We start from the raw sequence: 25,669 nt of genomic DNA on the forward strand, positions 1-25,669 counted from the left end.
TGACAACAAGTCAAAGATGTGAATAAAAAGGATGCAAATCATTTGGCATGAAAAGACACATGCTCTGCGCAAAGGTTTCGTTTCCCTTTGAAAGGCTGTAGCAAAGGAGTGAGGAGTTTTTAGTGTGCAGAGCTTCAGGCAGCTTTTCTAGGCCACAGGTCATGTGGGTCAGTGTTACACTCCCTGCAGCCTCACTTCAACCCTCGGTCTGGAAATAGAACATGCAACGTCACCCAGCCAGGAGGGAGGTAGATTCCAGACCTCAGTGGCCACGGGCTGCACATGTGGAATCTGCTCGTGTAGTTGACCCCAAACGTTTGAAACTCAGAACGCTCCCAGTAGGATATTGTTATTTCATGCATACCCAAATGAGCAAGGCTGTACGAATCGCCTTGCACAAAGTGGACCAGTGTACTTAGACTCTTCACTGTCGGCTGTTCGCAATTCATCAAGGGATCTCGCGCTAGCCAGAGGCAGATTTATTTAACAGTATGCACATAACCTGTAAGAGAGGCAAAACATAACAAATAAACCGTGGAGTAGTTGTGTTTTTTTATTGCATATTTCAGCCAGCAGGCCATTTGCCTATTTTCCTCTTTTAAGTGTTCATTGAAATGGACGGAAAGCTGGCACATGGTAGACGTCCAACCAGTGTACAGTGAAGATTCAAGCCAGCTTTTTTTTTAAAGATTTCATCCAAGTCTTGCAATTATAGCCCATAAAGCTCCTCTGATATTACGCTTACTATTACTATTTTTGTCTCAAAAACCAGTTAGAAATCTTGTTTAGCTCAACAGTTTATTTAATAGTGTTTCCAGGACACGATGACTAAATTTAAACTGCATCTCTACAGCAGTTTGCATATAACATATATAGTAGCAGTGCTTTATATTATAGAATATGACTTGGGGCTGTAGTTGGTTTTGCTTTTTGCAGTTGTTTAAATTAACATTGTGATGGCCAGAATTCAAATCTGGAAAAAATGGATTGCAGGCGGTGTTTAAAGACACCAAAATGAATCATCATTTACTCCTTCATGCTCATCTACACTAATATTACCAGGAAAGACAGGAAGAAATCAGTAGCTCGATAGGGTGCAATGAAAGGTCACCAATCTGAATGCTGAATGCAAACTTAAACTGAAAAACACGACTTTATGTGTAAATGTTTCCACTTTTTTTATTCTACTGAGGAAAACTGATTTAAAAAATAATGTTTTATTCTTGATTTTAAGCATCTTTATGTAGCACTTGAGACATGAACTCACACTGATGCAGTTAAGTATGGCTTCTGCATTTCTCTGTTTTTGCTTTTTTCAATCACCTTCTATTTTTCTATTTTTGTTTTTGTTGTTGTTGTTGTTCAGACAATGCAACACAGGATTCATAGCAGGGCCAGACTGGTCTGCCAATATTCTTTATACAGAATATAATATACAGAATATAAAATATATACACAAACACACATTTTTTTTGCAGTGGTCTCTCAGAAGGCAGGATATTTAAAGGCATAATATGCAACATTTTCTAAAAAAAAAAAAAAAAAAAATAGACTCATATAAATGTAATCCCGTTCAGTCGTCCCTCATGTCCCACTAGAATTGTGTGTTATTGTCTTTATCTGCAGAGACCATGCTCTCTGCCTGTATTTACTTATCTTTAATTATGATTTTGCCACGCTTTAACAACCCAAAACATCGGTATTTGACTTCCTGGGAATGTGACTCAAGAATCTTTCTGTTGATTAACACCTCATTCATTCCATCTGATTCTACCTTTAACAGTTAACAATAAACTTTATTATCCAGAATGACATCACTGAAACTGTGAGCTGTCAATAACTATAGATAAAGAAAATCACAAAAAGAGCAAAAATATATTTAGGCCTATGGATGAAACCTGAAAAAGGTTCAAATATACATAGAATGCTGCCTATAAAGCTAACAAATAAAAACAATCTGCAGTCCTGTCGATACTGATACAGACTGATATATCTGTGACAAGCCAATAACAGGCTGATAATATTGGTTTGAATCTAATTAGAGTTGTAAGGATCATGTATCATGATGTTATACTGTACTATAGATGCTCAAAAACTCTGTATCATGATACATGCAGAGATAGCAGTGTTGTTATCTATCATCACTGTTCCAATTTCATAAAAAAGCTAAAAAAAAAACTTTTTTAACTAATTTTTTAGGCATATGTTGGTGTGTTCTTTATAGTAAGACAGTTTTTCTAACACTGGATTTTAAAAATAGCAATATATCACCTTGCTTACAGCGGTGCTCCTCAACCTGGGGATCTTGTGACCCCCTTGGGGGGTCCCAGATGGTTGTGGAGAATAAAATAAAATATTTTGGCAAGCAGTGGAATGAGAACCAGGGAGCAGCTTTTTGAATTACATCACCTGTACCAGTCGTATAAACTTAGTTTGGTAGACGCACACCAACCTGATGTTTCTGGGGGGTCATGACTTGCTTTACGGTATTGCAATATATTGAATTTTAACCCCTGTATCGTGACACGTATCATATCCTGCCAATACACAGACCAGATAGAGATGAAGAGTAATTCAAATATTCAGACAGAAGTGTTAAACACTTGAAGAGTGTCAGTATTGGATCATTAGAGTTTGAGTACTGCAGTATTTTGTGTGTGTGTGTGTGTGTGTATAACAACATATGAGCATGTGTGGGTTGTGATAGTGAACACCTGGCCCTTTTCCTAACAGTAACCATTTGAGAGAAAAGCTTCACGTCCAAGTGACACCTTCTGGTCCTACTTTCTGTCCAGGGAGGTAAAATCTATCAGCACTGATGAGTTCGTGCTCCATCAAACATATCTGTGCCAAACTGTTTATTGTGAGCTGCGGTAGTGCTATTGTGCTATTCTCCAGTCCAAGTGGTGCAAAGAGCCAATTCACATTTGAGCAATGGCTGACCCTGGGTTGTGTATATTGATGAGTGGGATATGTTTCTTAATGGAATTGTGTCTAATTAATTAGCTTTTAATTGGTTGAACTCTGAACATGCAAATGCAGCAGAATGTAGTGCAATCATTACTTTAAACTGCATAAAGAACTGCATATTGAGGTCAACTTAATGAAATGTGTTTGTTGTGTCTCTTAATTTTATTTTATTTTTTTATTTTGTGGCGTAAAATTCCTGCAGACATGCCCGAGGACTGGATTTATAACACCAGGAAGGTGTTAGTTAAACAAAGAGAATGTAGAAATATTTGAAATGCCTACCTCTCAATTTCTATTAATTATCTAATTTATTTTTTACAATTGCGTTGTGCCACAGATTAACCTTTTTTTCCCCCCTTTCCTTCATTTCATAATCTATTAAGGAATAGTCTGGAATCATTTTCATTCTTGCTTTCTTGCCTCATTTCCATCAAAGCTCTGAACTCTTTGAAGGCTGCCAGGCTCTCATCCACCTGCTCCACACAGTTGTCTTTAATAGACAACTCTGCCATTTATGCAAATTAAACTGATGAAATAATTAGTGTCGCCCTGCTACAACATGCGTATTTGTTAATCATTTATATTTTGTAATGGTTAATGCTGCTAATGACTGGTCTATATTTCCAGTTTAGAATATTTTGTTTGGACCATAGCGACCGCAAACAGCTCCTGCTTTTGATCGGCTGATTTTTAGAACGAGACAGTAAGTTGCTTTAAATAATGCAGTTCAGCTTCAGATTGTGCTCGTCTTTGACCGTGTTATTGTGTTTACTGTCTTACCGTGTTGTATTTTGTGTCTTTGAAGTCTGCAAGTGTTTCAGTAACTGAAGAACATGAACTGCAGTTTTGTTAAAGCTTGTTTCACTGCTGACACACTTTATGAAATGGGCGGAGCCAGGTTACAGCGCAACAGTAATGCAGGAAGCATTAAAATAATATGAAATATAGAATAATATGTGTTTTTTGCATTAAGTAATGGCCCCATAGTGTGTTATTCTGCTATTAACATATGCAAATACATGCAAAATGAATATCTGCATATTTTTTTATAATGAAGTCACATCCTTAATGTCATGTTAAATGGACAGAAAAATGAATAAATGTGAACAAACAGCCAATAAAATAAAACCTGGCAGTGTAGCAACAGTAACATGTTTTAAAACCTATGTAAAGGAAATTCTCATTTTTTTTTTTTTTTAAAGTACATTATACCTGGAGTCAGACTGCTAAACCGTTTTCCACATTGAAAAAGGGAATTGTAGGACCAGCTTTAAAAATGCTTAAATCAGTAACAGGCAGATGAATTTGATGAAGTTTTTTAAAATCAAGTTAACAAGTTAACACTATTGCTTTAAGTCAGATGTACTTCATAATCTGATCACCTTAATCAACAGTTTGAATTAACACAAAAAATAACGTAAAAGCAAAAATCGTCTTAAATAATTGTCTTGCATTAGACTTAATGTTCTTTCCAAGTCACCAAGAGAAAATGGTGGCTCAGCTGCTGGTGGAAAAATCTGGAAAAGACGTGGACGTCTTGATACTAAGAGAAACCCGACTGACGTGCTTCTTCTGAAATAACAGGTTAAGGGAACAATCTGTAACTTCAAATTGTTATAATCCACAAAAGTGAATGAGTGAAGGAGGCTCATTCAGAAGATGACTTCAGCTGTTACTGACATACACTTTTCACAGTGCAAGTGATCGTTTTGTTCATCCGCCACGAGCGAAATGACTCATGAGCAGAGAACAATGCTCATTTTTTTACAATTTGAAAACTAATTTAATATATGTTTAATCATTCAAATTTGGCTGGGTGGTTAATAACACAATTTTCTACTGCAAGACAAAGTCAGAACACATATTTATTATTGCTTCATTATTGCTTTTTTCTGACGTTGCTGTTTCATATTCAAACATACTAAACAACCGACAAAAACATGTCACCTCAAAACAATTTCATGAGACCTGTATGTGATGATTTAATGTGCAGCAGCTTCTGACACAACCCGTACGACCTACTGTCACAGTTACTACACTGATGACAACATATTGTTGCTTGTAGTCATGGAAAGGAAACAGCAGGTTCACTCAGTATCTCTGTAAATCAGTCAACAGGTGATTTGCTCCCTGCACATAATCTCATCTAACTGAATACGCTTGGAGTTGATTCTATTTCTGTCTGTTTCTGTTTATTGAATACTTAATGACTGCTGAAAGCTGGCAGGAGCGTATTGCAGACTTTTCTCGTGATGAATGTCTCATTCAGCATTCAAATTCTCATTTACATGGCTTTTTTTTTCTGTTAAGCGAATTACTTAAGTGTTCATGATATCCTCTTCAATAGAGCTGAAACTAATGATTTTTTTCACTGCCAATTCATTTGTTGATTGTTGATTTGCTTATTTAATCAATTATTTGCTCCATAGAATGTCAGAAAATGGTGAAAATGTTGATTACCGTTTCCCAAAGCTGAAGGTGACGTCCTCAGACATCTTGTTTCATCACACAAACCAAAGATATTCACTTCTCTGTCATAGAGAGATAAAGAAACCAGAAATATTCATGTATGACACACTGAAGAGAGAAAGATTTTTTCTTTAAAAATTATTTAAAATGGTTAATTGATTATCAAAATAGTTGGCGATCGATTTAATAGTCAATTAATAGTTGATTAATGATTTTAATTTTACTTCTCAACCCCCATCACGAACTCAGGTTTGGACGGATTTGTTCAAAATCAAAAGATACTCCATATATTTGGTTAAATTTTATGAAAAATTATATAAAATGCTGCACAAAACATTATAATCTGATTTGCTTTGACAGTCCATCTATAAAAATCACTGCATAGCTGCGATTAAGGAACAAGCAGCTGCAAATTATATAAATGTGACATTCTTATTTCATCACTTCAATGATAGAGTAGGTAGGATTTTTCCGAGCTGTTCTTAAACGCATCAGGACGTCAAATATCAATGTTTTGGGTTGATGAAAGAAAAAATTGATGTGAAAGTGATGATTGAAAGGGATTATGTTATATGAGTCTATATTGCAGGTTGTACCTTTAAAACTACTGAAAGGAAAATTTAAGAACAAATCAGGATTCAAAATCTGATTAGAATTTTTACACACATTTTGATTGCAGTGTTTTTTTGTCACATACATAAAGACAAGTAACATGAAATTCCTTGTAAAAACCAAACTTACTTTTTAATGGCAAATGCTGTAAGTCAGCGCCATGCTGCTGTACTGACCATGCCACCTTAGCTCTTAGAAGCCATTGTTTGCCAGTGGGCGAACCAATCTCCTAGACAGCTCTTTCCTTGTAAAAGTTCCCCTTTATGGCTTCACTACTTCACTTCAGTAACTTTATTACAGTATAGCTGAGAGATTTCTATTTCATATTGACCTAAGATTGCTTCAGTTGTCTCATTTCACCTTTTGTCTGGCCTGTGTTGGAGAAGTGACCTTCTTTGAGACTTGCAGTCGATACCGCAGAATGCTTCAGAATGCTTCAGCGGAAAGCTGGCAGCGGTTACAGGCAAACATCCTTTTTTTTCCTGTTCACTTGGGTATTTTCAATTAGAGTTCAATTTAAACTTTTAATCAGTTTAACGTGTAGGAAAGGATAAATAGAACAACAGATGGCCCTGGCTTTCTCTCTTGTGAACGCAAAAACAAATTTCGCTCTTGAACTCCACGTGCATTCCTTTCTGTGTCGCTGTGTGAAATGGCTTTAGGCTAATTCAAACAAATCTTTAGTTTTCTTCAGTTGGACATCATGTAGGCTCCGTCATCACGCAGGAGAGATGAGTTAATGCTGTTGTGTTGTGTGTGTTGTTTCTGTCATAGAGAAAAGAATAGTGAATGTGTTGTGAAAATACTTATTTTTCACTGTATATATTGAGGTTGAAAGCACAGATGAGTTGCTGCACTTTTAAATGCTTAAACGTCGGTGCATAGCAACTGCTCTTTGTTAGTCAAACTTTAACAGAGACAGCTGTAATAAATTTACTGTAATAAATCATACAATGACCCTGATATGTCATTACAGATCAAGGAAATATGCTAACAACAATGCTACAGTCGCAGTGTTCCCCGTTATAAATTTCAGTTCTGGCTGGAATAACTGGCTTTTGTGTGCCTATTTCATGTTAATTAAAGTTAAAATTAAAGCTGAATGCTCATCGAATGAGTAAAGTGTCTTTTTATGAGTTGTAAGAAATCATTAATAATCTTTTAGAGGGAGTAGATGTTTATAACAGTTAACCTGAGCGATATGTTAGTGGAGTCTGGCAGGCAGGGAGACAGGCAGTCTCAGTCAGGCTGAGTGTGTGTTTTCAGATTAGTGTGCTTTGGTTTTCAGGATAACAGGCTGAATTTTACATTTACAGACAACTGACAATTATAAAAAGCTGATCAGCTTAAAGTATAGGACACATCTTCGCTTGTTAGTTTCAGTTTACTGTGTTGCACTCGTCTCGCACTCCTGCGGTGTTCCTGCAGCCTGCCTGAGCTTCCCCGAGTCTAGGGAAGAGGGGTGGGGTATAAATCATATACTAAATAGGATTTAATATAATTGATAGAATTGGGTGGATGTGGTGTAGGAACATGTCCTTACTAATATCCAGGAACTACTGAATTGTCTTTAGCAATATTTTTGATCAAAAAGAACCAAATCAGTGTCTAGTCCATTTTAATGAGATTCAGTGTCATAGAAAACAATATATTTTTAGTTTTAAAATGCCTGAGTGTGGTTTGGTCCACTGCCTACCTATAGCCAAAGGTCTTTTTTTATTGCCAAAATATTAAACATATGAAATAAATGACTGGCCACAAGTCTATCAAGGTGTTTAGACCATCAACAGGAAAGACAGGAATACAGACAAATCTGTTATATTGTAATTTATTTCCATGAATGCTGTAATCTTAGTCAGCACTCCTCTGGCAGCAGCAGTCTGACTGACAGCTTTTAATATGCTGATGGGGATTCTCTGTCTTAGTCGATCTGAAACAGGCAACAGAAGACAGGCAGCACACAAGGAGAAAAGGGTTGCAGCAGACTTTGTAGTGATTTGAGGAACTGACTGACTAGTTAGTTCCATTTTGACATGTTTATTGTTCCCAGCAGCTGTGAAATAAAATACGTTTCAACAGATTTCATATACCGTCTGTGGCTCCAACTCGCTACTTGGACCGCTGTGCTCAGTTTTGGATGTGCAACAGTTACATGTTGCTCATTTAACGGTTGAAATAATGCCACTGACTGTGTAGCTAGCTGCTTAGAAAAAAGACAAAAAACATTTTCATTCTGATTTGTGTCTCAAGATCACACTGTGAAGAATGAGATTTTTTTTTTTACAATGTGATTTACTTCCTGTCTTAACCAGGTTAACATGCCTGTAAAGTCTAATGGTTGGAAGTGTGAAGTAATCACAGTTGTGAATCGGACCAGTGAACAAGATAATCTGTTAATTTCCAAAAGGGGGGCTTGGCCCGCTGGTTTGAAAATCAGACGACTAAACCGGCTCCTGGTGCCATCGAGCCGCCGCCTTTACACTAAAAGTCAAGATGTGATTGATGCGATAAAAAATCCAGAAAACCCTACCAAAATTTTCCTGTATTTTTTTCCCCTTAACCGGCCTGCACCTCTTTGATTGGAATCTTCTTCCTTTGGGTAACGGGACTTCGGGGAATGAAGATGTTAGTGAGTAGCTTTTGGTCAATGAGCCTTCATGTAGCAAGGTCACAATCTGCCTCTCTTCTCTTTTGAAGTGTGTAAGTGATCCCTTGAGAGGCAGAGTAGCCAAGTTCAGAGAGGCTCGCGAAAAAACCACTGCCTCTACTGTACATGTGAAACAAGTTTCACCAAGTGCTCGAATTTAACGACTGTGTTCTTTTAACTAACAAGCCATTTGAGTATTCATCAGTATTATGCACTACAGAACACTATGAAGCCCGTCTCCTATAATTGTCTTATTTTATTCAGTGTACAAGTTCTACTTGTGTGTTGGAGAGCTGTTGGTTTAGCATGTGTGTGGATTTAGCTATACTTAGGGTAGTAATGGAAGATGTAGCCTCGGGGGCCTCTTGGCCTGAAGAGTCATGGTTTAATTAGCATCACTGAGACAGAGAAATGACAGCTCAGAGAATCTCTCAACCTCACCATTTACTGTAATACAGGGAAAAATGAGAAATACATGTTCCCCTCAAGCCAAAAGAGTTTATCATCAGCTCAGCCCCAAACCCCGTGGGACCTGAGAATATCCAGGGTTTATAACAAAGAATGCATTATGTTATCAAAGTGAAGTTTTAAATGTCTGTGGATTTTCACTGTAAGGTTTGTAATGGAAGAAACATTTTTAACCACATTGCTGTCAACAACAAATCAGCTTTTTTTTTAAATTTGTTTAGATGTGACAAATATAGACGTGGCTATCGTGCCGTGGAAGCCGAGCAACAGATGGGTCCAAATGAGGAATGAATGGAAAGATCACATGTAACAACGAAACATAAATGATCTTGTGTGTATTCCTCTGTGTCTTCATCACTATGGATATATATATATATATAGAAAAACAGCTGCACATGCACAAATCCCATGAGAAGAGCAGAATTCATTGCTCAATACCCTGTTTATGTCACTCAGTCCCAAGTCCATTTGTTCATACTGAACATGTAAATTTTAAAAAATGGCTCACTTTTTTTTTTTTTTTTTTTAAAGGCAAAGGATTTTCCCACAGCAGGGCACTGTGTCTTTTCATAAATATTTCTCATTAAACAGGATTTTGTTGGAGACATATTCAGCCAACAAAGGGTAACTTCAGTATTTTTCAAACTGGACCTTATTTTCCCATGCTTATGTTAATAAGTGACTAATGGGGACATCAATTTTTGAAACTAGTCCAGTATTGAGTGAGACTGCTGTGAAACAGGCTGCAATGTGGCCTAATCCCTGTGGGCTATTGCACACCGTTAAAGGAGCAACATGCCCAAAAATGAGCACAGGAGTTCAGATAGTGAGTTGGAGCCCCACACGTTATATGAAGTCATTTTTAATGTACAGTCTATAGTTGCAGCGAGTTGTCCCCCCCCCGCCCCCTCCTCACCAGACTGAGGAAGCTCAGGCAGGCTGCAGGAACACTGCAGGAATGCACGATGAGCGCAACATTGAATCATTGAATCGTCAATGAGTACTACACTTGACTGATGAACTGTTTATAACTTTCTTAAGAACTATCATTTCTCTGTTGGCATAAAATTAAGCCTGTTATCTTGAAAACAAAAGCCCACTGCTCTGAATATACACACTCTGCAGCTGGAGTTCAGTGGCTGCTTGTCTTACATCCTGCCAGACTCTATTAACATATCGCTCAATTTAACCTTTATAAACTTCTGCTCCTTCTAAAAGATTATTAATGATTTCTTACGACTCATAAACAGACACTGACTCTTTCAGTGAACATTAGGCATTAATTTGAGTTGTGATTAACGTGAAACCGGCAAACAATAACACAAATTAACATGAACATGTTTCTTTGATCTCTGATGACACTTTATAGTAATTTTATGATTCAGTACAGTAAATATATTACAGATTTCTTCTTTAACGTGTGTCCAAAAGTGTTTGTTTTTGACACTGATAGGCTCAGATTTTTATTTTAAGTGCATGACAACATTATGGAAAGGATGGGCACAGAGTAAGATCCTTTTTATTTTGCCAGAAACTGATGATTTATCGCTCTTGTCAAAGTCTCCATTTACAGGAACAGCAATTTTATCATGGTGAAACATTCTTCATTCAAACCAAACTGGACAGAAAGGAAAATAAAACAAAAGTAAACTGTCTTGGTTTGTGTCTCTACTACTCCAACAATCACCAACTGATTTGGTCAAAATAAACCCATAATTCACTATTCTGGCTGTATATGCTATGAGGGTGAGGGTTTATTTCAACCAAACCAGAGTTAGTGATTGTTGGAACAGTGAAAAGACAAACCAAGTCAGTTCTGTGAGGTTTTTTTTTTCTTTTCTTTTTTTCTTTCTGTCATTTGACATTGCAGCCCGTTTTGCACCTGATGGCTGCAGTGGTCTCGCTCAGTACTTGACCAGTTTCAAAAATTGTTTTTGCCATTAGTGACATGCACACAAAATGGGAATGGGAAAAAACCCCCCAAAGTTTCTTTTTAATAGACACGTGTTACATGCAGTGAGTATTTGCAGCAGCAGGATTGTGTGTGTGGAAATGTTCATTGTGATGATGGAACAGAAACTTCAGGACTTTCTCTGTGTGTTGCCTGCTCTCGTCCTCAACACTGGTGTGCACTCAACAGTATTTTTTTTTATCATCACTTTGAATACCAAAACATTTACACAGAACACAGATGATTTTTTTCATACCACCTCTTTTAGACATTTAAAATCCAAAGTGGGCATTTGTACAGTTAAATTATGAAATGATTTCTGAGTGGGAACATTTACATCTTCTCATTACATTTCAGATGAATTATTCAAATCATCAACAGCGCTGTGCCAGCAAACAGTTTTACTCTGTTACAAGCTCTTACAGCTGCTGTTGAAATAATGTGCCGCTCTGTAGATTAATACAGTTTTAGGATTTTTTTTTTTTTTTGACAAATTGCAAGAAGAGCAGGCGTTCTTGATCTTTTTTCCTAACCACCATCTTGCACGTAACACAAACACAAGACATTAAGCTGCAGGAGCGCATTTACAGTGGCTGCAGATAAAACAGGTATTATATACTGAGGATTTACACTTTTATTTAGAGGTGAAACCATGTGGCAGTGAACCGTCCTCCTGGTATAATGACACACAGTTTAGTTGCAGCTTTATAGCGAAGGCTGGTGAGATAATGATTCGAGTCAACTGGCAAACTGATTCCAGTTAGTCAGAGCTGTCAAACAGCTGCAGAAACCATCCTTCTCAGTCCCATATGATGATATCGAGGCTGCTGACACCAGTGTTGTGCTGTCCCTGTAGTGGCAAAAACAAACAACTGCTAAATTGAGAAAAGGTTTTCTTTCTAGTTTTTAGACTTGTGCTGTCTTTATTTGGTGACTTTCTTTTTTTGTGCTTCAGTAGAGTGAGAGTGGAGTCCTTTTTACACTGGCCTTTTCTTTTTGGAAAATTCTTTCTCACAAATAAGCTTCACTGAGATTTACCTGCAAATTTTCAACTTGTCAAACATGAAACATGCCATCTACTTTACTGTACTTTGCTATTATTGTAATTATGAGTCTAATCAGAGACAAGGACAGCAGGAGAGACATTAGCAACTGTCTATTCCATCCCTGCCTCCAGTGTCTCAAAAGTCAACTTGATGAGCGAGCGAGTGTTGAGCGTTTGGAGGATCAAACCTGGTGGGATCTATAGATTGTTTGTCTGTCACCCTCCTCAGGTGTGGAATTAGCAATGAGCAACTTCCTGATTAATGATGGAAATACAGCACATATAAAGCACAGAGAAGTCTTATGTGTAGACTGAAAATGTCAAAAATGACTTTCACTGTATGATCATATCAAGGATTAACATCTTCATAAATCAGATGTCTGGTCACATGTCCACTGAGCCATTGCTCGCCATAACATGTGCAGCTCAACAGGACTGAACAGAACTGAGACTGTCTGAAAAGAACAAATCAACAAACAAAAGTTGTGTATTGCACTGACATTTCTGTAATCTCTACACCTATTTACCCCCTGAACCACAGCGAGTTTCAGTGTGCACACTTCCATACAATATAATTGATTAAACAACCCAGTTTTTCTTTATGGTGTCCCCAATATTTATTGATAACACACATTGTCCAATATCTACTGAAAAAAGAAAGTTAACTGATCGGTTGGCCGATCAGTCTGTAAACAAAAAATGTACCAAATAAATTCCAGTCCGAACAAATGTTAATTTATCACCTAAAACAGGGATTTCCAAACTTTTGCCACCTCTTTAGCTTGGGACCCCCTTCAACCCACTCAAGGAGTCTTGTTGGTCCCTGGACCCCAGTTTGAAAACCACAGAGCTTCACTTTAAAAGAATCACTTTCTTGTGTCCACATTATACCCTTTTGTTTAATATTTGTTGCGGTGCCTCGTGAACAAACAGAATTTGTTACTATTTGTGACACAGATTTCTGATTAAGTTATGTATAAACTGAGTGATAATAAATAACTCAAATGATATGTTAGTCAACATTCAATTATTTCTTAAAGTTAATTACGAGTAAAGTTAATTAGTTTATTTCAGTCACTGCACCAGATATAGCTACAGCTTCAACCATTTGCAGCTTGTCTTTGTCACATTCTCAAAGTGAATCTGAATTATTAATATAATAATAAGTATGAAATGTTGTGCTCTTACTGGTTGTGCTAAACATTTGTGACATTTCATAGACACAATTAATTACATTAATTAATGATCCAATTTTTAAAAAGAACTGTTATATCTAACATTTGATGTCATCTTTTACCTAAGATTTTATACACTGTTAATACAATCTTTAATCAGTGTGATATGATATGTTTTTGGCAATATCATTATGTACTCTGAAAAGTAGTCTGTTTTTGAATACAAATTAAAATGTTTGTAATTAGTAATGTTATCCATAGAATTCTAAAAAATTAAGGTTATCTACTCTTAATACTTTTGCATTATTTTTTACATGACTTCAAAATCTAAAATTAAACACATTGTACCTTGCACTAAATAAGGGATGCAACAACAACAACAAAACAAATATTCTTTTTTATTCATATTCAACCTGTACAATTACAATGAAGTAAGAAGACCACCTACTCAAAATGTCCATCTTCAATGTAAATAAAAAAGTAAACAAAGCTCCATTAGCCATGTATTGTCATTAAAAAACTAGCCTACTAACCTGATAAGAGTGACTTACAGTTGAGCATATTTGGCCTATATATCGTATCTGTAACCAAAAATGCAACTATGATCTAATTTTTCTAATTATTTACTCTTTTTTAAAAATCTGAAAACATAATCCTGATTACATGTGTGCATGTTTCATTAAAATATTCATCAAACGGGTGACGGTGTTTCAGATATTTAGGATATCTGCTTTGAATAACTGAGCTGTGTTAACTAAACTGAAGTGATAACAGCTCTGTCACAGCGGACTCTTCCTGTACGATCACGAGTATCATTATGATCACAAAGAGACGTCCTGTCCGCTTGACAGGCAGGTCGGCTACAATAAACATACTGTAAGTGCGTGCTTGTACAGTCATTTTCCACCTTTTATGTTGGGATTAGTATGGAATCCACCAGGGATCGGTGGTCTTTGATAGCGTGGAGACATGTAGTAATTTGCTGCCACGGGTGGTCAGACTGTGAAATGTATGGGCAGCCGCCCTGGAAGAGACAGTGACTGAGGAAGGCATATCTTCTCTAAATGAGGGGTTAAATGGCACCCTGCCATCTAAAGATTGGAATTACTGCCACATGGAGCTCTAAATTGAGTTTAAATAGTCTTAACTTGATATGTGAGATGAATGGGACTCTGTAGCCGTACCGATTACCATTTCACATTGTATTAGAATGTTTTGCCCCACCCCTACTTAGAATATCTCCAGCGAATTTGAATATGAATATGAGCTTGTTTTTATTTATAAACGTAATTACTGTCTGTCTGCAATATTTGCACGCTTGTCAAGTAGAGTGGTCTGTGTGTGCAGAATAAAAGCAAAAGCTCCCATAATTATGTTTACGTCCGGCGATGAAAATCCCAGGGTTGTAATGATCAGTAATTATAAATACTTTTCAGCATGTCTACTGCCTCAGCTGGGACTATTGTGTGGTGTGAAGTGCAGAGTTTGTGCAGCTTAATTATGACATTGTACATGACTAAATGTACCAGTCTGCTTCGGCTCTGCAAAACACTTCCAGTGCATAATCATGCCCAAGTCTGACTTTAAAGAGCTCATTACAGTTAGTTTTCTAAAGAGCGGCTTATTAAACACAGTTACCTAATAAGCATCTTTGGTGGTGCAAATTGGTAAAAATGGTAATGAGTCTGATTAGGCCACGTTTCAATTACGACAGCTTTCACTTCCCTCTCCCTCAACCCTCCCACCTTCCCCTCCCCCCAAACCAAAAAAAGAGGAAGGAAAGTCCAGCTCTTTATGCTTGGGAATCCTCCTGGAAGGCATTTTGCTCTCTCACTCTCTCTCTCTGTCTCCCACACACACACACACACACACACACACACAGAATGAGGAAAAGAAAACGGCTCTGCCACCTCTGTGTTTCCTTTCAGCAGCACAGTAATGAATAGAGAATTGTGCAAGCGGCGGTCCAATTTACGCACTGGGAAATTGGATGGACAGAGTGGAGGCCCGCTCTTGTTTGCTTAAAAACGGCCGAGGCTACCAGATTAATAGTTCCCAAAAAGGTCAGCATCTCTGTTTCATCGATGATGATCACTGAACCAGAAATTAAACACTATAGCGTAGCATAACACCAACGCATCACATGTCAAACGCATTTCAGCTCCACCTGGTCTCCTTGTCTTCAATGAGAGGGAGATCGTCTATAAAGAATATGATCTATCACTCGTTATTGAGAATTGAGACAAAACTGAATTTTTTTACTCTTAAAGTATGCAGGAAACATTTATTTTAAAAGATCAACCTCTTTGCTATTAAACCTTTTAACAGACCAACCTCATGTTTTTTTTTAATAATGTAGACATCAGCTCAGTCAGATGGAAACTGACTGAGCTGATGTCTTACGGAGGAAGATTTTTAAATAGTGAGTAAACTTCTTTTTTTTTTAAAGTTGCTCTCTTTATGCTAATCAAATTTTTTTAAAACATAATTCTACCAAGTTTACATGTTTTGGTTGAAACACATCTAATAGCAATATCATTTAATGAATTTGTTAAAAACAGAAAGTTTACGAGTGCTTGAGCAGCATTCTTACCTTTTTTCTTTTTTAGACCAGGAAGTGAGACAGGGATGCTTAAAGTATAGCTAACTCTTTTTTTTTTGGATTTTAAAGGCTTTTGCACATTTTATAGTGTTTTAAGTTGTGAGTTTTTATCTGGGACAAAGGTGCTCCCTGCCACAGAGCAAATTTAGAAAAACAAAACAAAACATCATAAATTACATATATTCCATATATTTAAATCCTTAAATCCAAAATATTGTAACTAGTTGGTGAATGCAATGTCACTTTTCATTATTATCATGTACAATTACATTTAATATCATAACTTTTTTATTACCTCTAAGTATCACCCAATGTAACTGTCAATTTAATTACCATTACTACTTTTTCTATTTAGCTTACTTTTCTACGTAACACTTAATATTTTATATTCCACTTATATTTGATGCTCTTTTATTGTTGTTATTTTTATGTTACTGTAATTCTGGAGCAACCTTGACCTTAAAGTTCTAAAAAATTTAACATAAATCACTTTTAATCACAGTGATGATTGTAAAGAATAAGAACAAATGTGTGTTTTCTCAAACTTATCTCATATTAAGCAGGACGATCATTTAGATATGAATGAACCTATAAAATAACTCAAAACATTGGACCAAAAAACGTTATTTTCCCATACTGCCATCATCCCAAATTTGCCAGAGAGGATTACTCTGATCTATGAATTGACAAACACATTAGTCCAACAAAGGCTGTATTTGTTGGTGGCTGATCAGTGGAATTTGAGCTCGAGCCCCGAGGCTATCTGAAAACATTCCACTAATGGAGCGCTCTGTAATTATACCATTTCAAAGAAAGACAAAGGAACCTGTGGATGTTGTATTTGAATTTCCAGGCAGGTGGAATAAAGGACAACGTTTTACCGTAATACCAAAGTACAAGATCATTATGCAAATGCACCGTGTGTGTTTATGTGTGTGCGCGTTTGTGTCTGTTTACGTGTTAGTGTTTATATGCCTATTTATGGGTGCATTTACTCTCCATCTCCATAACCTCTGTCTAAACCAAAAAGTCTGACTCTCGTTTAAATAGTGTGCTTTATAAATAGAGAAAACAGGCTGACACGCTTGACAGTTGCTGTTACTGCTTTTGTATGTAATACCGAAACTCTTTTGTTATTTAACATGGTTCAAAAAAAATCCATGTTTCCTTGTATTTTTGTCTGTGTAGGTTCAGTATTAATAGAACAGACTCTTTTTTTTTTGCCTGTAGAAGACAAAATGCTCCACAAATCCAAATCTCGAGTTATTTTCGATGTAGAAAGCGAAAGTCTTCCTCGGTCTGTTTTAAGCAGTGTGCGGTATTTATATAATCATCTTGGATGGTTTCCATTGTATAAAATACCTGATGCTCAGAGATCTCAAGTACACTTTGTGAGTAGCACTTCTTTGATTGTCCAAAGTGGCACATTGTTCAGAGAGGATTAACAGTAATAGAAGAATCTCACTCAATAAGCTGTTATTGACAAAATGTGCCTTGAGTGTTAATGAACTCTACTGAATGATTTTACAAAAGCTATTATACTCATACTTACACTGCGGTGTCAGTAAACGCTGTGAGTGGCTGAGATTTTTTGGCAGACAACATTGTGCTAGTTGCTATCATCCAGATACTGTTTTTTCTTTTTTTTATTTGAAGGGAAGATTTTTCTCAGCTATAATGTGGGTAAAATCATGTTCAATATTAATATTATATTCAATATTAATGTGGTAATAGCAGAGGACGAAAAAGCATCAGGTGAAAACTCAAGCAGGAACTTAGTGGAATCAGCTAATCTTTATTGACTGGCTTATCAAGTTTCATTTATTTGTTCTGATTAGTGGTTCATTAGTTCATTTAGTATTTACTGTACCGTACTGACAGTAAGTCTTTTGACTTGAAATGATGAGTTGAATGAACGTGCTGCACAGAGTTCAATCAATTCATGAAAATGTGGCTTCTTAAGAAACGTGATCAGCATATTTGCAGACTTTTCAGCATGCATTGTGTGAGAGTTAACACTCCCTTGACACCCTTCATTTTTATAGCTGGAAGAAAACATATTTATAAAAACTCACCTCGTGTCACTAATACATTTGAAGTTGAGTCATGGTTGTTCATTTTCACAATAATGAAAAAACTGTGAACCACGATGCACATTAGTATTGAATTCAGTCCTGACCCCCTTAAACTTAAAATGTAATGAATTCATGCGGAGGAGTTTCACATATTGTCTTTGTGAGCAGCTGTCAGATATTTGTGTGAAATAAAGGACTGACTCTTCAAAACGAGTAAATGCAAAAGAAATTCAAACATGTTTGTGATATTCTGTTAAACTGAAGAGTTGTTGGTTCAACCTACCATTCCCTCCAGGATTTCACAGGCTTTTTCGGGGGATTGTTGAAGCCTAAAATGCCTGATTTCACAACAGCTTTTTTTCGTACAATTCATTTAAAATCAAAGGCAACTTGTTCCAGGCAGATTAAAACCACAGTCTTTTCTGAATGTTCTAAGTAACCAAAAGGGCTCAGAATTACAAAAATCTATGCTTTATTTTTAAATGGAGGTATTCCAAAAAGAAGCTCGAGAACAAAATTTAAAAATCTAAAAGTGCACAGAGCATTGATAAATGTCAGTAACAATGATTTTCAGTACCTGTATCACAATAATAAAACACCGAGACATGCGTGTATGACATTTGCATGAGGGACTGCTATGATTGGTGGAACTTGCAGGAAGCAATGGTGATTGGTCAAATTTGCAGAAAAGTAGTGGTGATTGGACAAAATTACAAGGTTGTGCAAATTTCGATCGCAACTTCCTGGAAAGACCAACTTAATATTTTAAGTTCCTAAACATTCAGTCACAGTCAGTCAGTACAACTGAATTAATATCAAGTTTATTTGAAAAGAGAAGTTTTCAATCATCACAAAAGGACCTCAACTTGTCTCTTAAGATTCAGTCATCTTAAAATTTTAAGGCAGCCAGGACACTTACTTCTTGAAGTTTAAACAAATTGGAAAAAAAAAAAAAAATCCACATAAGAAGCCTTACTTTTGCGTTTCACCTGCACCAAACAAAACAGCTGACTTTGAATGTAGTGGGCCACTTCAGTGAATATAGTCAGTGAGTTTTGGTGTTATCAAGGATGTCATTCCTTCATTTTCTTCACTTTGTACACATTTAGAGACACTCAGCAAGTGTTAATCATATATGTTTTCTTCTAATTGTAAAAACGAAGGGTCTTAGAGTTTTAAGTCTCATACAATGCATGATGGGAAGTCTGCTAATATGCTGATAATGTTTCCTTAGAGACTCGATTTAATGAGTTGATTGAACTCTGTACAGTACATTCATTAAACTCGTATATAACAAATAAAAAATTATTTTACATTTATGTGATTCCATTAAATTCAGTTTTTTGTTTTACAGTGAAGTAAATGAGGTTTTGATCTACATGAATTTTGTAATTTTTTGTCATTTTTGTCACCATCCCCTGTGATAATATGTATTTTTTTCATAATCCATTTTCTGTAGGTTCATGAACCTTTCTGTTCCAGCATTGTGTGGCCACCATATTTGTCTGCCCGGGCTTTTTGCCTCAGGCACTTTTTCTTAATCATTAGCTTGGATGGTTGACAACCATGTGAGCCATAGCATGGATCTCTTTGACTAAAACCTTGTAAATTAACACAATTAGTGCAGCATCATCCTGCTAATTAGCTCCCGGTGTCTAGTGTGGCGGGTGGGGAAATAACTGGGAGGGAGTCAGAAGGGAATCTGCAGACAAACACAGCGTTTGTAATCTGCCTCTGGACAGTGGCTGTTTGTTGCCTAAATCCTGTGATATGGACTTAACCCACTGGAGTATAAAGTACAACATTTCAGCGTCTGCTTAGCAAGGGCACGGACCATTGTAATGGGCGGGGAAAGTTTGGTTAAATGCATCTCCTTTTATATCTCCTTGTAGCTTTTGATAAGATTAGTGTTGATGTAAGATGCGCGAGGCTCTGCACACTATCTCTGATTGTTTTGAGCTGTAACCTCTCTAATAGTCTATATTCTTTGGGGGTATAGTACATCTTCTGATAATCCCAAGCAGAGGAAAAGATGACAGCGTGTGTAAAAACTTTTATTTGCAGATTGACTTTAGGATTTAACTTGATTATCTATGTCATTCAAACCCTCAGGGCCATACAGAGAGGCTGCAGAGAAAAAGACAAGTGAAGCATGTTTTTTTTTCCTCTTTTTTTTCCCCTCCCTCACTCTGTGGACTAGGAAGCAGTAGGCAGACTGGATGTGGATGTAATTCATGCTGGGCTGAGGGGTCTGTGTGATGAAAGCAACAGAGCGCTGCCAAGGAAGATTGCTTTGCTGCTCTCCTCCAAGCAGATTTGAAACTGTCTCAGAATGCCTCAGATGAGAGTTGGATTATAAACTGACCCGCAATGTCTGTGTCATTCTGCTCTGTGTTGGGTGGATTATACCACGCTAACCAGGTGCTGGGTCCCACATCCTCGCTCTGAACATGATGTGTGTTCAGTTAGCGTTGTCTGTTTGTCGTAGGGGAGATTGGATGAGGGCTGTCACATACCAGATTTTCACTACATGATTATTGTTACCAAAAGCAAATTCATGATGACGATACTATTTTAGATTTGAATATTACTGAAAAATAATAATAACAAATTAGTCAAATTTATTTTCACCTTTGTTTTATTGTGTGTTATCCCTCTTTTTTGCAAATGAGTCCCTCAAAATGTGATGTGGCAAGGTGGAGAGAGAGAGTATTTTACTATAACTGTAAAAAGGTGTACAAAAAGTGCACATATGCTTCGACTGGGTTGCACCAACGAAGATTAATTTAATTTAAGATTTGTTAATCAGAGTTTAGCAAAACCAGGTTTAAAATTAGAAAATATAGATTTGAAATTAAGCATAACTCTATTGCACAATTCAAAACTAATCTGTATTTAGTAAATTCAAGTAATGTAAACTGATATAAATTGAAAATAGTTCTAGTAATTCCTCAATAAAACACTGCATTGTTTGCGTGCTAAAACTAACTAAAAAGTTAAGAAATCTTTTATTGTTTGCTAGCCAGCTAAAAAGAAAGACGTTTTATTTGCTAGCTATATAAAGAAGAAAAAACACATTATATTCTTTCCTAGCTAGCTAAAAATGCACATTGATGCTTGCTAGCTCATCAGTTCGTTGACCTAGTTAGCCTACTCGCGATGACTCTGCAGAAACAGGCAGCCATTTTAAAAATTAAAGTTACTCCAGTGTAAATTTAAAGTTAATACTAGATCACAGTTTAAATTGGGGTATAAAGCTTTGGTGCAACAGAATTAAATTTGATCTAGGTTTACAGTAACAACTAAATAGAGGTTTAAAGAGAGGTTTAAATTTAATCTTTCTAAACTTAAAGATAGTCTAGAAGTTTTGTGTAACATAATAACATATAAGTTAAAATTAATCCTTGCAACCCAGCCTTAATGGATAGTGAAAAGCAACCAGATGAACTGATAAACAAAAAATCCACAATGATATCATAAGGGTATTATTTCCATGATATCACCATTTGAGTTTTTACAGTATCACAATTATCATCATTACTGTGACACCTCTAATTTGGACATTACAAGTTAAATATTTTCTGGATAATGATATGAAAAACAATCTTATTTTCTTTGTAATTTCAAACCTTTTCTCCACACAATCAATTAGACACACCAACAAGCAATTCATGTCTTTATTCTTTTGTACAGTATTTTAATTACTTACTGTCTGATAATTATTACAGAACATTTACAAATATCAGAATATTATTTTTATATGATTATTCACCATGATTGAATGCTTACTTTGACATGTTTCTTCCTTATACGGAATATCTAGGTCTAAAGATGCAGTGGACCCCAGAGCACACACAATGGGCAGAGCAACACTTTGACATCTCATCCACTACCCGCTCGCCAGCACACAAAGTAGAGGCCTACCGGGGGCACTTGCAGCGAACGTACCAGTATGCGTGGGCAAACGATGACATCTCTGCACTGACTGCCTCCAATCTGCTTAAGAAATACGCAGAGAAGTACTCTGGGATCCTAGAGGGCCCAAATGAAAGAGCCCTGCTGTGTTCCTACTCTGATAGCACCACTGGACTCATGAATGGACGAAAGTCAGAGAATGAGTCCTGGCAGGAGGGGATTTACCCAATGAACTGTGGTCCAGATGTTATATCTGTGAGCAAAGCTGGAATGACAGCTGCCCTACCCCCTACAGATGTGTCGGCTAGCATAGGCAGCTCCCCAGGGGTGGCCAGCAGCTTGTCTGAGCCCAGCTATTCCAGCAGTAACTGTGGGAGCCACACAGCCACTACTCTCCACTCGGGCCTCCCCTCTCAGGAATATACTGCCAGCTACAACGGCTCCTACCTGCATTCTAGCTACAGCGGCCAGAGCACCCCCGCCCTCCCCTCCCCACACCCCTCTCCTTTGCACAGTGCTGGCCTCTTACAACCACCACCCCCGCCTCCTCCCCCTACCTTAGTGCCGAGCTACAACGCTGGGTCTCCAAACCTCCCCAACTACAATTATCCTCCAACAGGGTATCCTTCTCAGACTGCTGTTGGCCCTGGTTACAGCCCTGGGGGGGCGCCCCCTCCTTCTGCTTATCTGCCGTCCGGTATTGCAGCTCCTACACCAATCCCTCCCTCCACACTGCCTGGCTACACCTACCAGTCCCATAATCATACACCAATTGCACCAACACCTTTGAACGGCAGCACATCCAACTCATTAAAACGAAAAGCTTTCTACATGAGCGGACATGGAGATATGGACTCTAGCTTTGGTAATTTCAACTACAACCAACAGCGTTCCTCCCAGAGCCCGATGTACAGACTAGCAGACAGCAGCATCTCAGACTCAAACAGGGGCAATGGCTTTGACAGGAACGCTGAGGCGTCGTCTTTAGCGTTCAAGCCAACCAAACAGCCAATGTCCTCTGATCAACAAAGAAAGTTTATCGTCCACTCTGGCAGAGCACTAACACCTCCATCCTATGGATCAACCAAAAGCTCTGTGGGTGATCTTAGAACTGGCGAGCCCTACAGCAAGTTTGGATCCCCCATCATGAGCGAGCAAACTGAAGAGCACAGACAGCACCTCTCTCACTCCCTTACAGGGCCTGACATCGGTACGGCTACCTCGTCCATCCATGCTGCAGAGGAACAGCTGAAGAACAGTGACTCCAACCTGGTGGAGATGGTGACCACAGAAATCCTTCAGCAGGGCCCTCCAGTGGACTGGAGCGACATCGCGGGTCTGGACATGGCCAAAGCAGCCATCAAAGAGGAGATACTATGGCCCATTTTAAGGCCAGACATGTTCAGTGGACTTGCCACATTACCTCGGAGCCTCCTTTTATTTGGACCTCAGGGAACTGGTAGAACGCTGCTGGCCCACTGCATGGCCAGCCAACTGGGGGCGGCCTTCCTGCGACTCAGCAGCTCAGCTCTGGTGACCAAGTGGCTAAGCGAAGGGGACAAGATCATCCAGGCGTCTTTCCTGGTGGCCCGGTGTCGCCAGCCGGCAGTGGTGTTCATCAGAGAGGTGGACCTGCTGCTGTCGGCCCAGCTCAGCGAGGAGAGCCCGGTGAATCGCCTCAAGGCTGAGCTCCTCATGCAGCTCGACAGTATCCTGACCTCTGCTGAGGACCACGTCCTCGTGGTCTGCTCCACCAATAAGCCTGAAGAGATCCCAGAGTCCCTACGGAGGTACTTTACCAAGCGACTGCTCATCCCCTTGCCTGATGGGACGGCACGACACCAGATAATCAGCCAACTGCTCTCACAGCACAACTACTGTCTTAGTGACAAAGAGATGTCACTACTGGTTCAGAGGACAGAGGGTTTTTCAGGACTAGACGTGACCCAGCTGTGTCAAGAGGCTGTGGTCGGTCCTCTCCACGGCATTCCTGGTACTGATCTGTCGACCATCCATCCCACCCAAATGAGACCGGTCTCCTACCAAGACTTTGACAATGTGTTTTGCAAATTCCAGCCCAGCATATCACAAAAAGAACTTGACATGTACACTGAGTGGAATAAAATGTTTGGTTGTAGTCAATGAAAGAGGCCCATCAAATACAGTTTCTTTAAACCCAGAAAGTGTTTGGCCTTCAGTGAACAAGAAATCTATCAAACAGTGGTGACATGAACATACTCTGTACATCAAAGGGATTGTCCTTGAAGGCTTTAGACACAAGATGACAGCCTGGACATCACACATTGGTATAAATTAATTAAATGCTTTATGTGGCAGACGCCATGTGCTCACTAAAACTCAAACGTCTTGGAGAAGATCCCCCCTCTGTTTTTGTATATACATATATATATATAAATATATATACATACTATTCTGCTGATCTTGAGATTTAGTTGCTATCAAGTGCCTGAGGTGGTGCTGTTTAAGTTTTTTTTTTCTCACAATCTTCATTGGTGACATGTGCTAATATGAAAAAAAGCTTTAAAATGAGACAAAAAACTTGCTTTCTCTTTTCCATTAGAACAGTGTTCTACAGCTGTGTCTGTTTCGTGCTCTATGTGAACAGTTGTGGTAATTTAATTTGAGCTAAATTCAATTACAGTTGGGCTTCATTACCTTACACAAGTTTTATGTATGTGTAAATCCTTTAATTACAATAACGCTGACATACATTTTTTTTTAATGCTGGAATTTGTTTTCTAGCAAGTGAATTTGGTTGCTGTACTCTCCACTACAGATGAAATTACAAAAACAAACATTATTTTTCAATGTGACTTCAATCAAATCAATAAATGAATATGTAATTGCTGTTAAAATATTGTTACAAGTAGTAATTTACAGTGTTTCACATAAATGTGTAAAATTCTACCATTATTTCTTTTGATGTTCTCTATTTGAAAACTCAGGAAAGTGATAATGACATGTATAGTACCTCATAAGCTTGTGTCGAAGCACTACACACTCCAAGAGCATTTGGCTTGCATTTGAAATTCCATCATCAAACCATGTAAGGCTATAGAATACCTCAAAAAGCTCAAAATGAAACGAGAAGGTTCCTACGATGAATGTATGAGAGCAATTCTGGTTTATTTACTAAGACTAAAAAGTCATTCGTTTGGGGTTCTTTCATTATTGTCTTGCAATAAGCGTTAGTTAATAGGTAATAATGCCCTGATAAGATGCTTATTACCATTAATGTGTCAATAAGACCATCTAAGTGTTCATAATAACATAATAAACATATTTATTGTAAGCTTATAAGACTCGACAGCTCATAAACTTGTTAACAGACTGCATAAGAATGTTAATGAAAGCCTAATGAGTTTCTTATAAATGTTTATAGTATCTTTACTTGCTTTATTAAACTTTCTGCATAATTCATTATGCCTTTATTAGCAGTTCTTCACAGAGGAAAAAAGCCTGAAATAGTTAAAGTTAGTTAAATTAACTTTAATTAACTTAAAAGTGTACAATAAATGATTAATTAACTTTAATAAGCATTGTTTATACTAAAGATTCAGTACCCCTAAAACTAGAGTAAACTGTTAATAAGTGCATAATAAGGGATTCATTGACATTAATAAGCATTGCTCATATTTTAGATCCCGTACCCCAAAAAATCCACAGCCAAATGTTTCTTCTTACTGCTTGCAAATATCATACAATCTATCAATAAACAT

General features: G+C 37.6%; 1 protein-coding gene across 2 annotated transcripts in view; it reads left to right on the top strand.

The window, feature by feature from the left end:
* The window catches only part of fign (fidgetin), a 42,206-nt gene extending 16,621 nt beyond the window's left edge, over window positions 1-25,585 (top strand). For both annotated transcript variants that reach the window (XM_084724094.1, XM_084724095.1), the window contains one exon: window positions 21,838-25,585. In XM_084724094.1, the coding sequence (XP_084580220.1) occupies window positions 21,838-24,074 (2,237 nt within the window). In that variant the 3' untranslated portion in view covers window positions 24,075-25,585. The remainder of the gene's footprint in view (window positions 1-21,837) is intronic.
* The last annotated feature ends 84 nt before the right edge of the window (window positions 25,586-25,669 follow it).

This window comes from Lutjanus erythropterus, chromosome 8, assembly GCF_056507025.1.
Source record: "Lutjanus erythropterus isolate fLutEry1 chromosome 8, fLutEry1.hap2, whole genome shotgun sequence".
In the NCBI taxonomy this organism is placed as follows: domain Eukaryota; kingdom Metazoa; phylum Chordata; class Actinopteri; order Lutjaniformes; family Lutjanidae; genus Lutjanus; species Lutjanus erythropterus.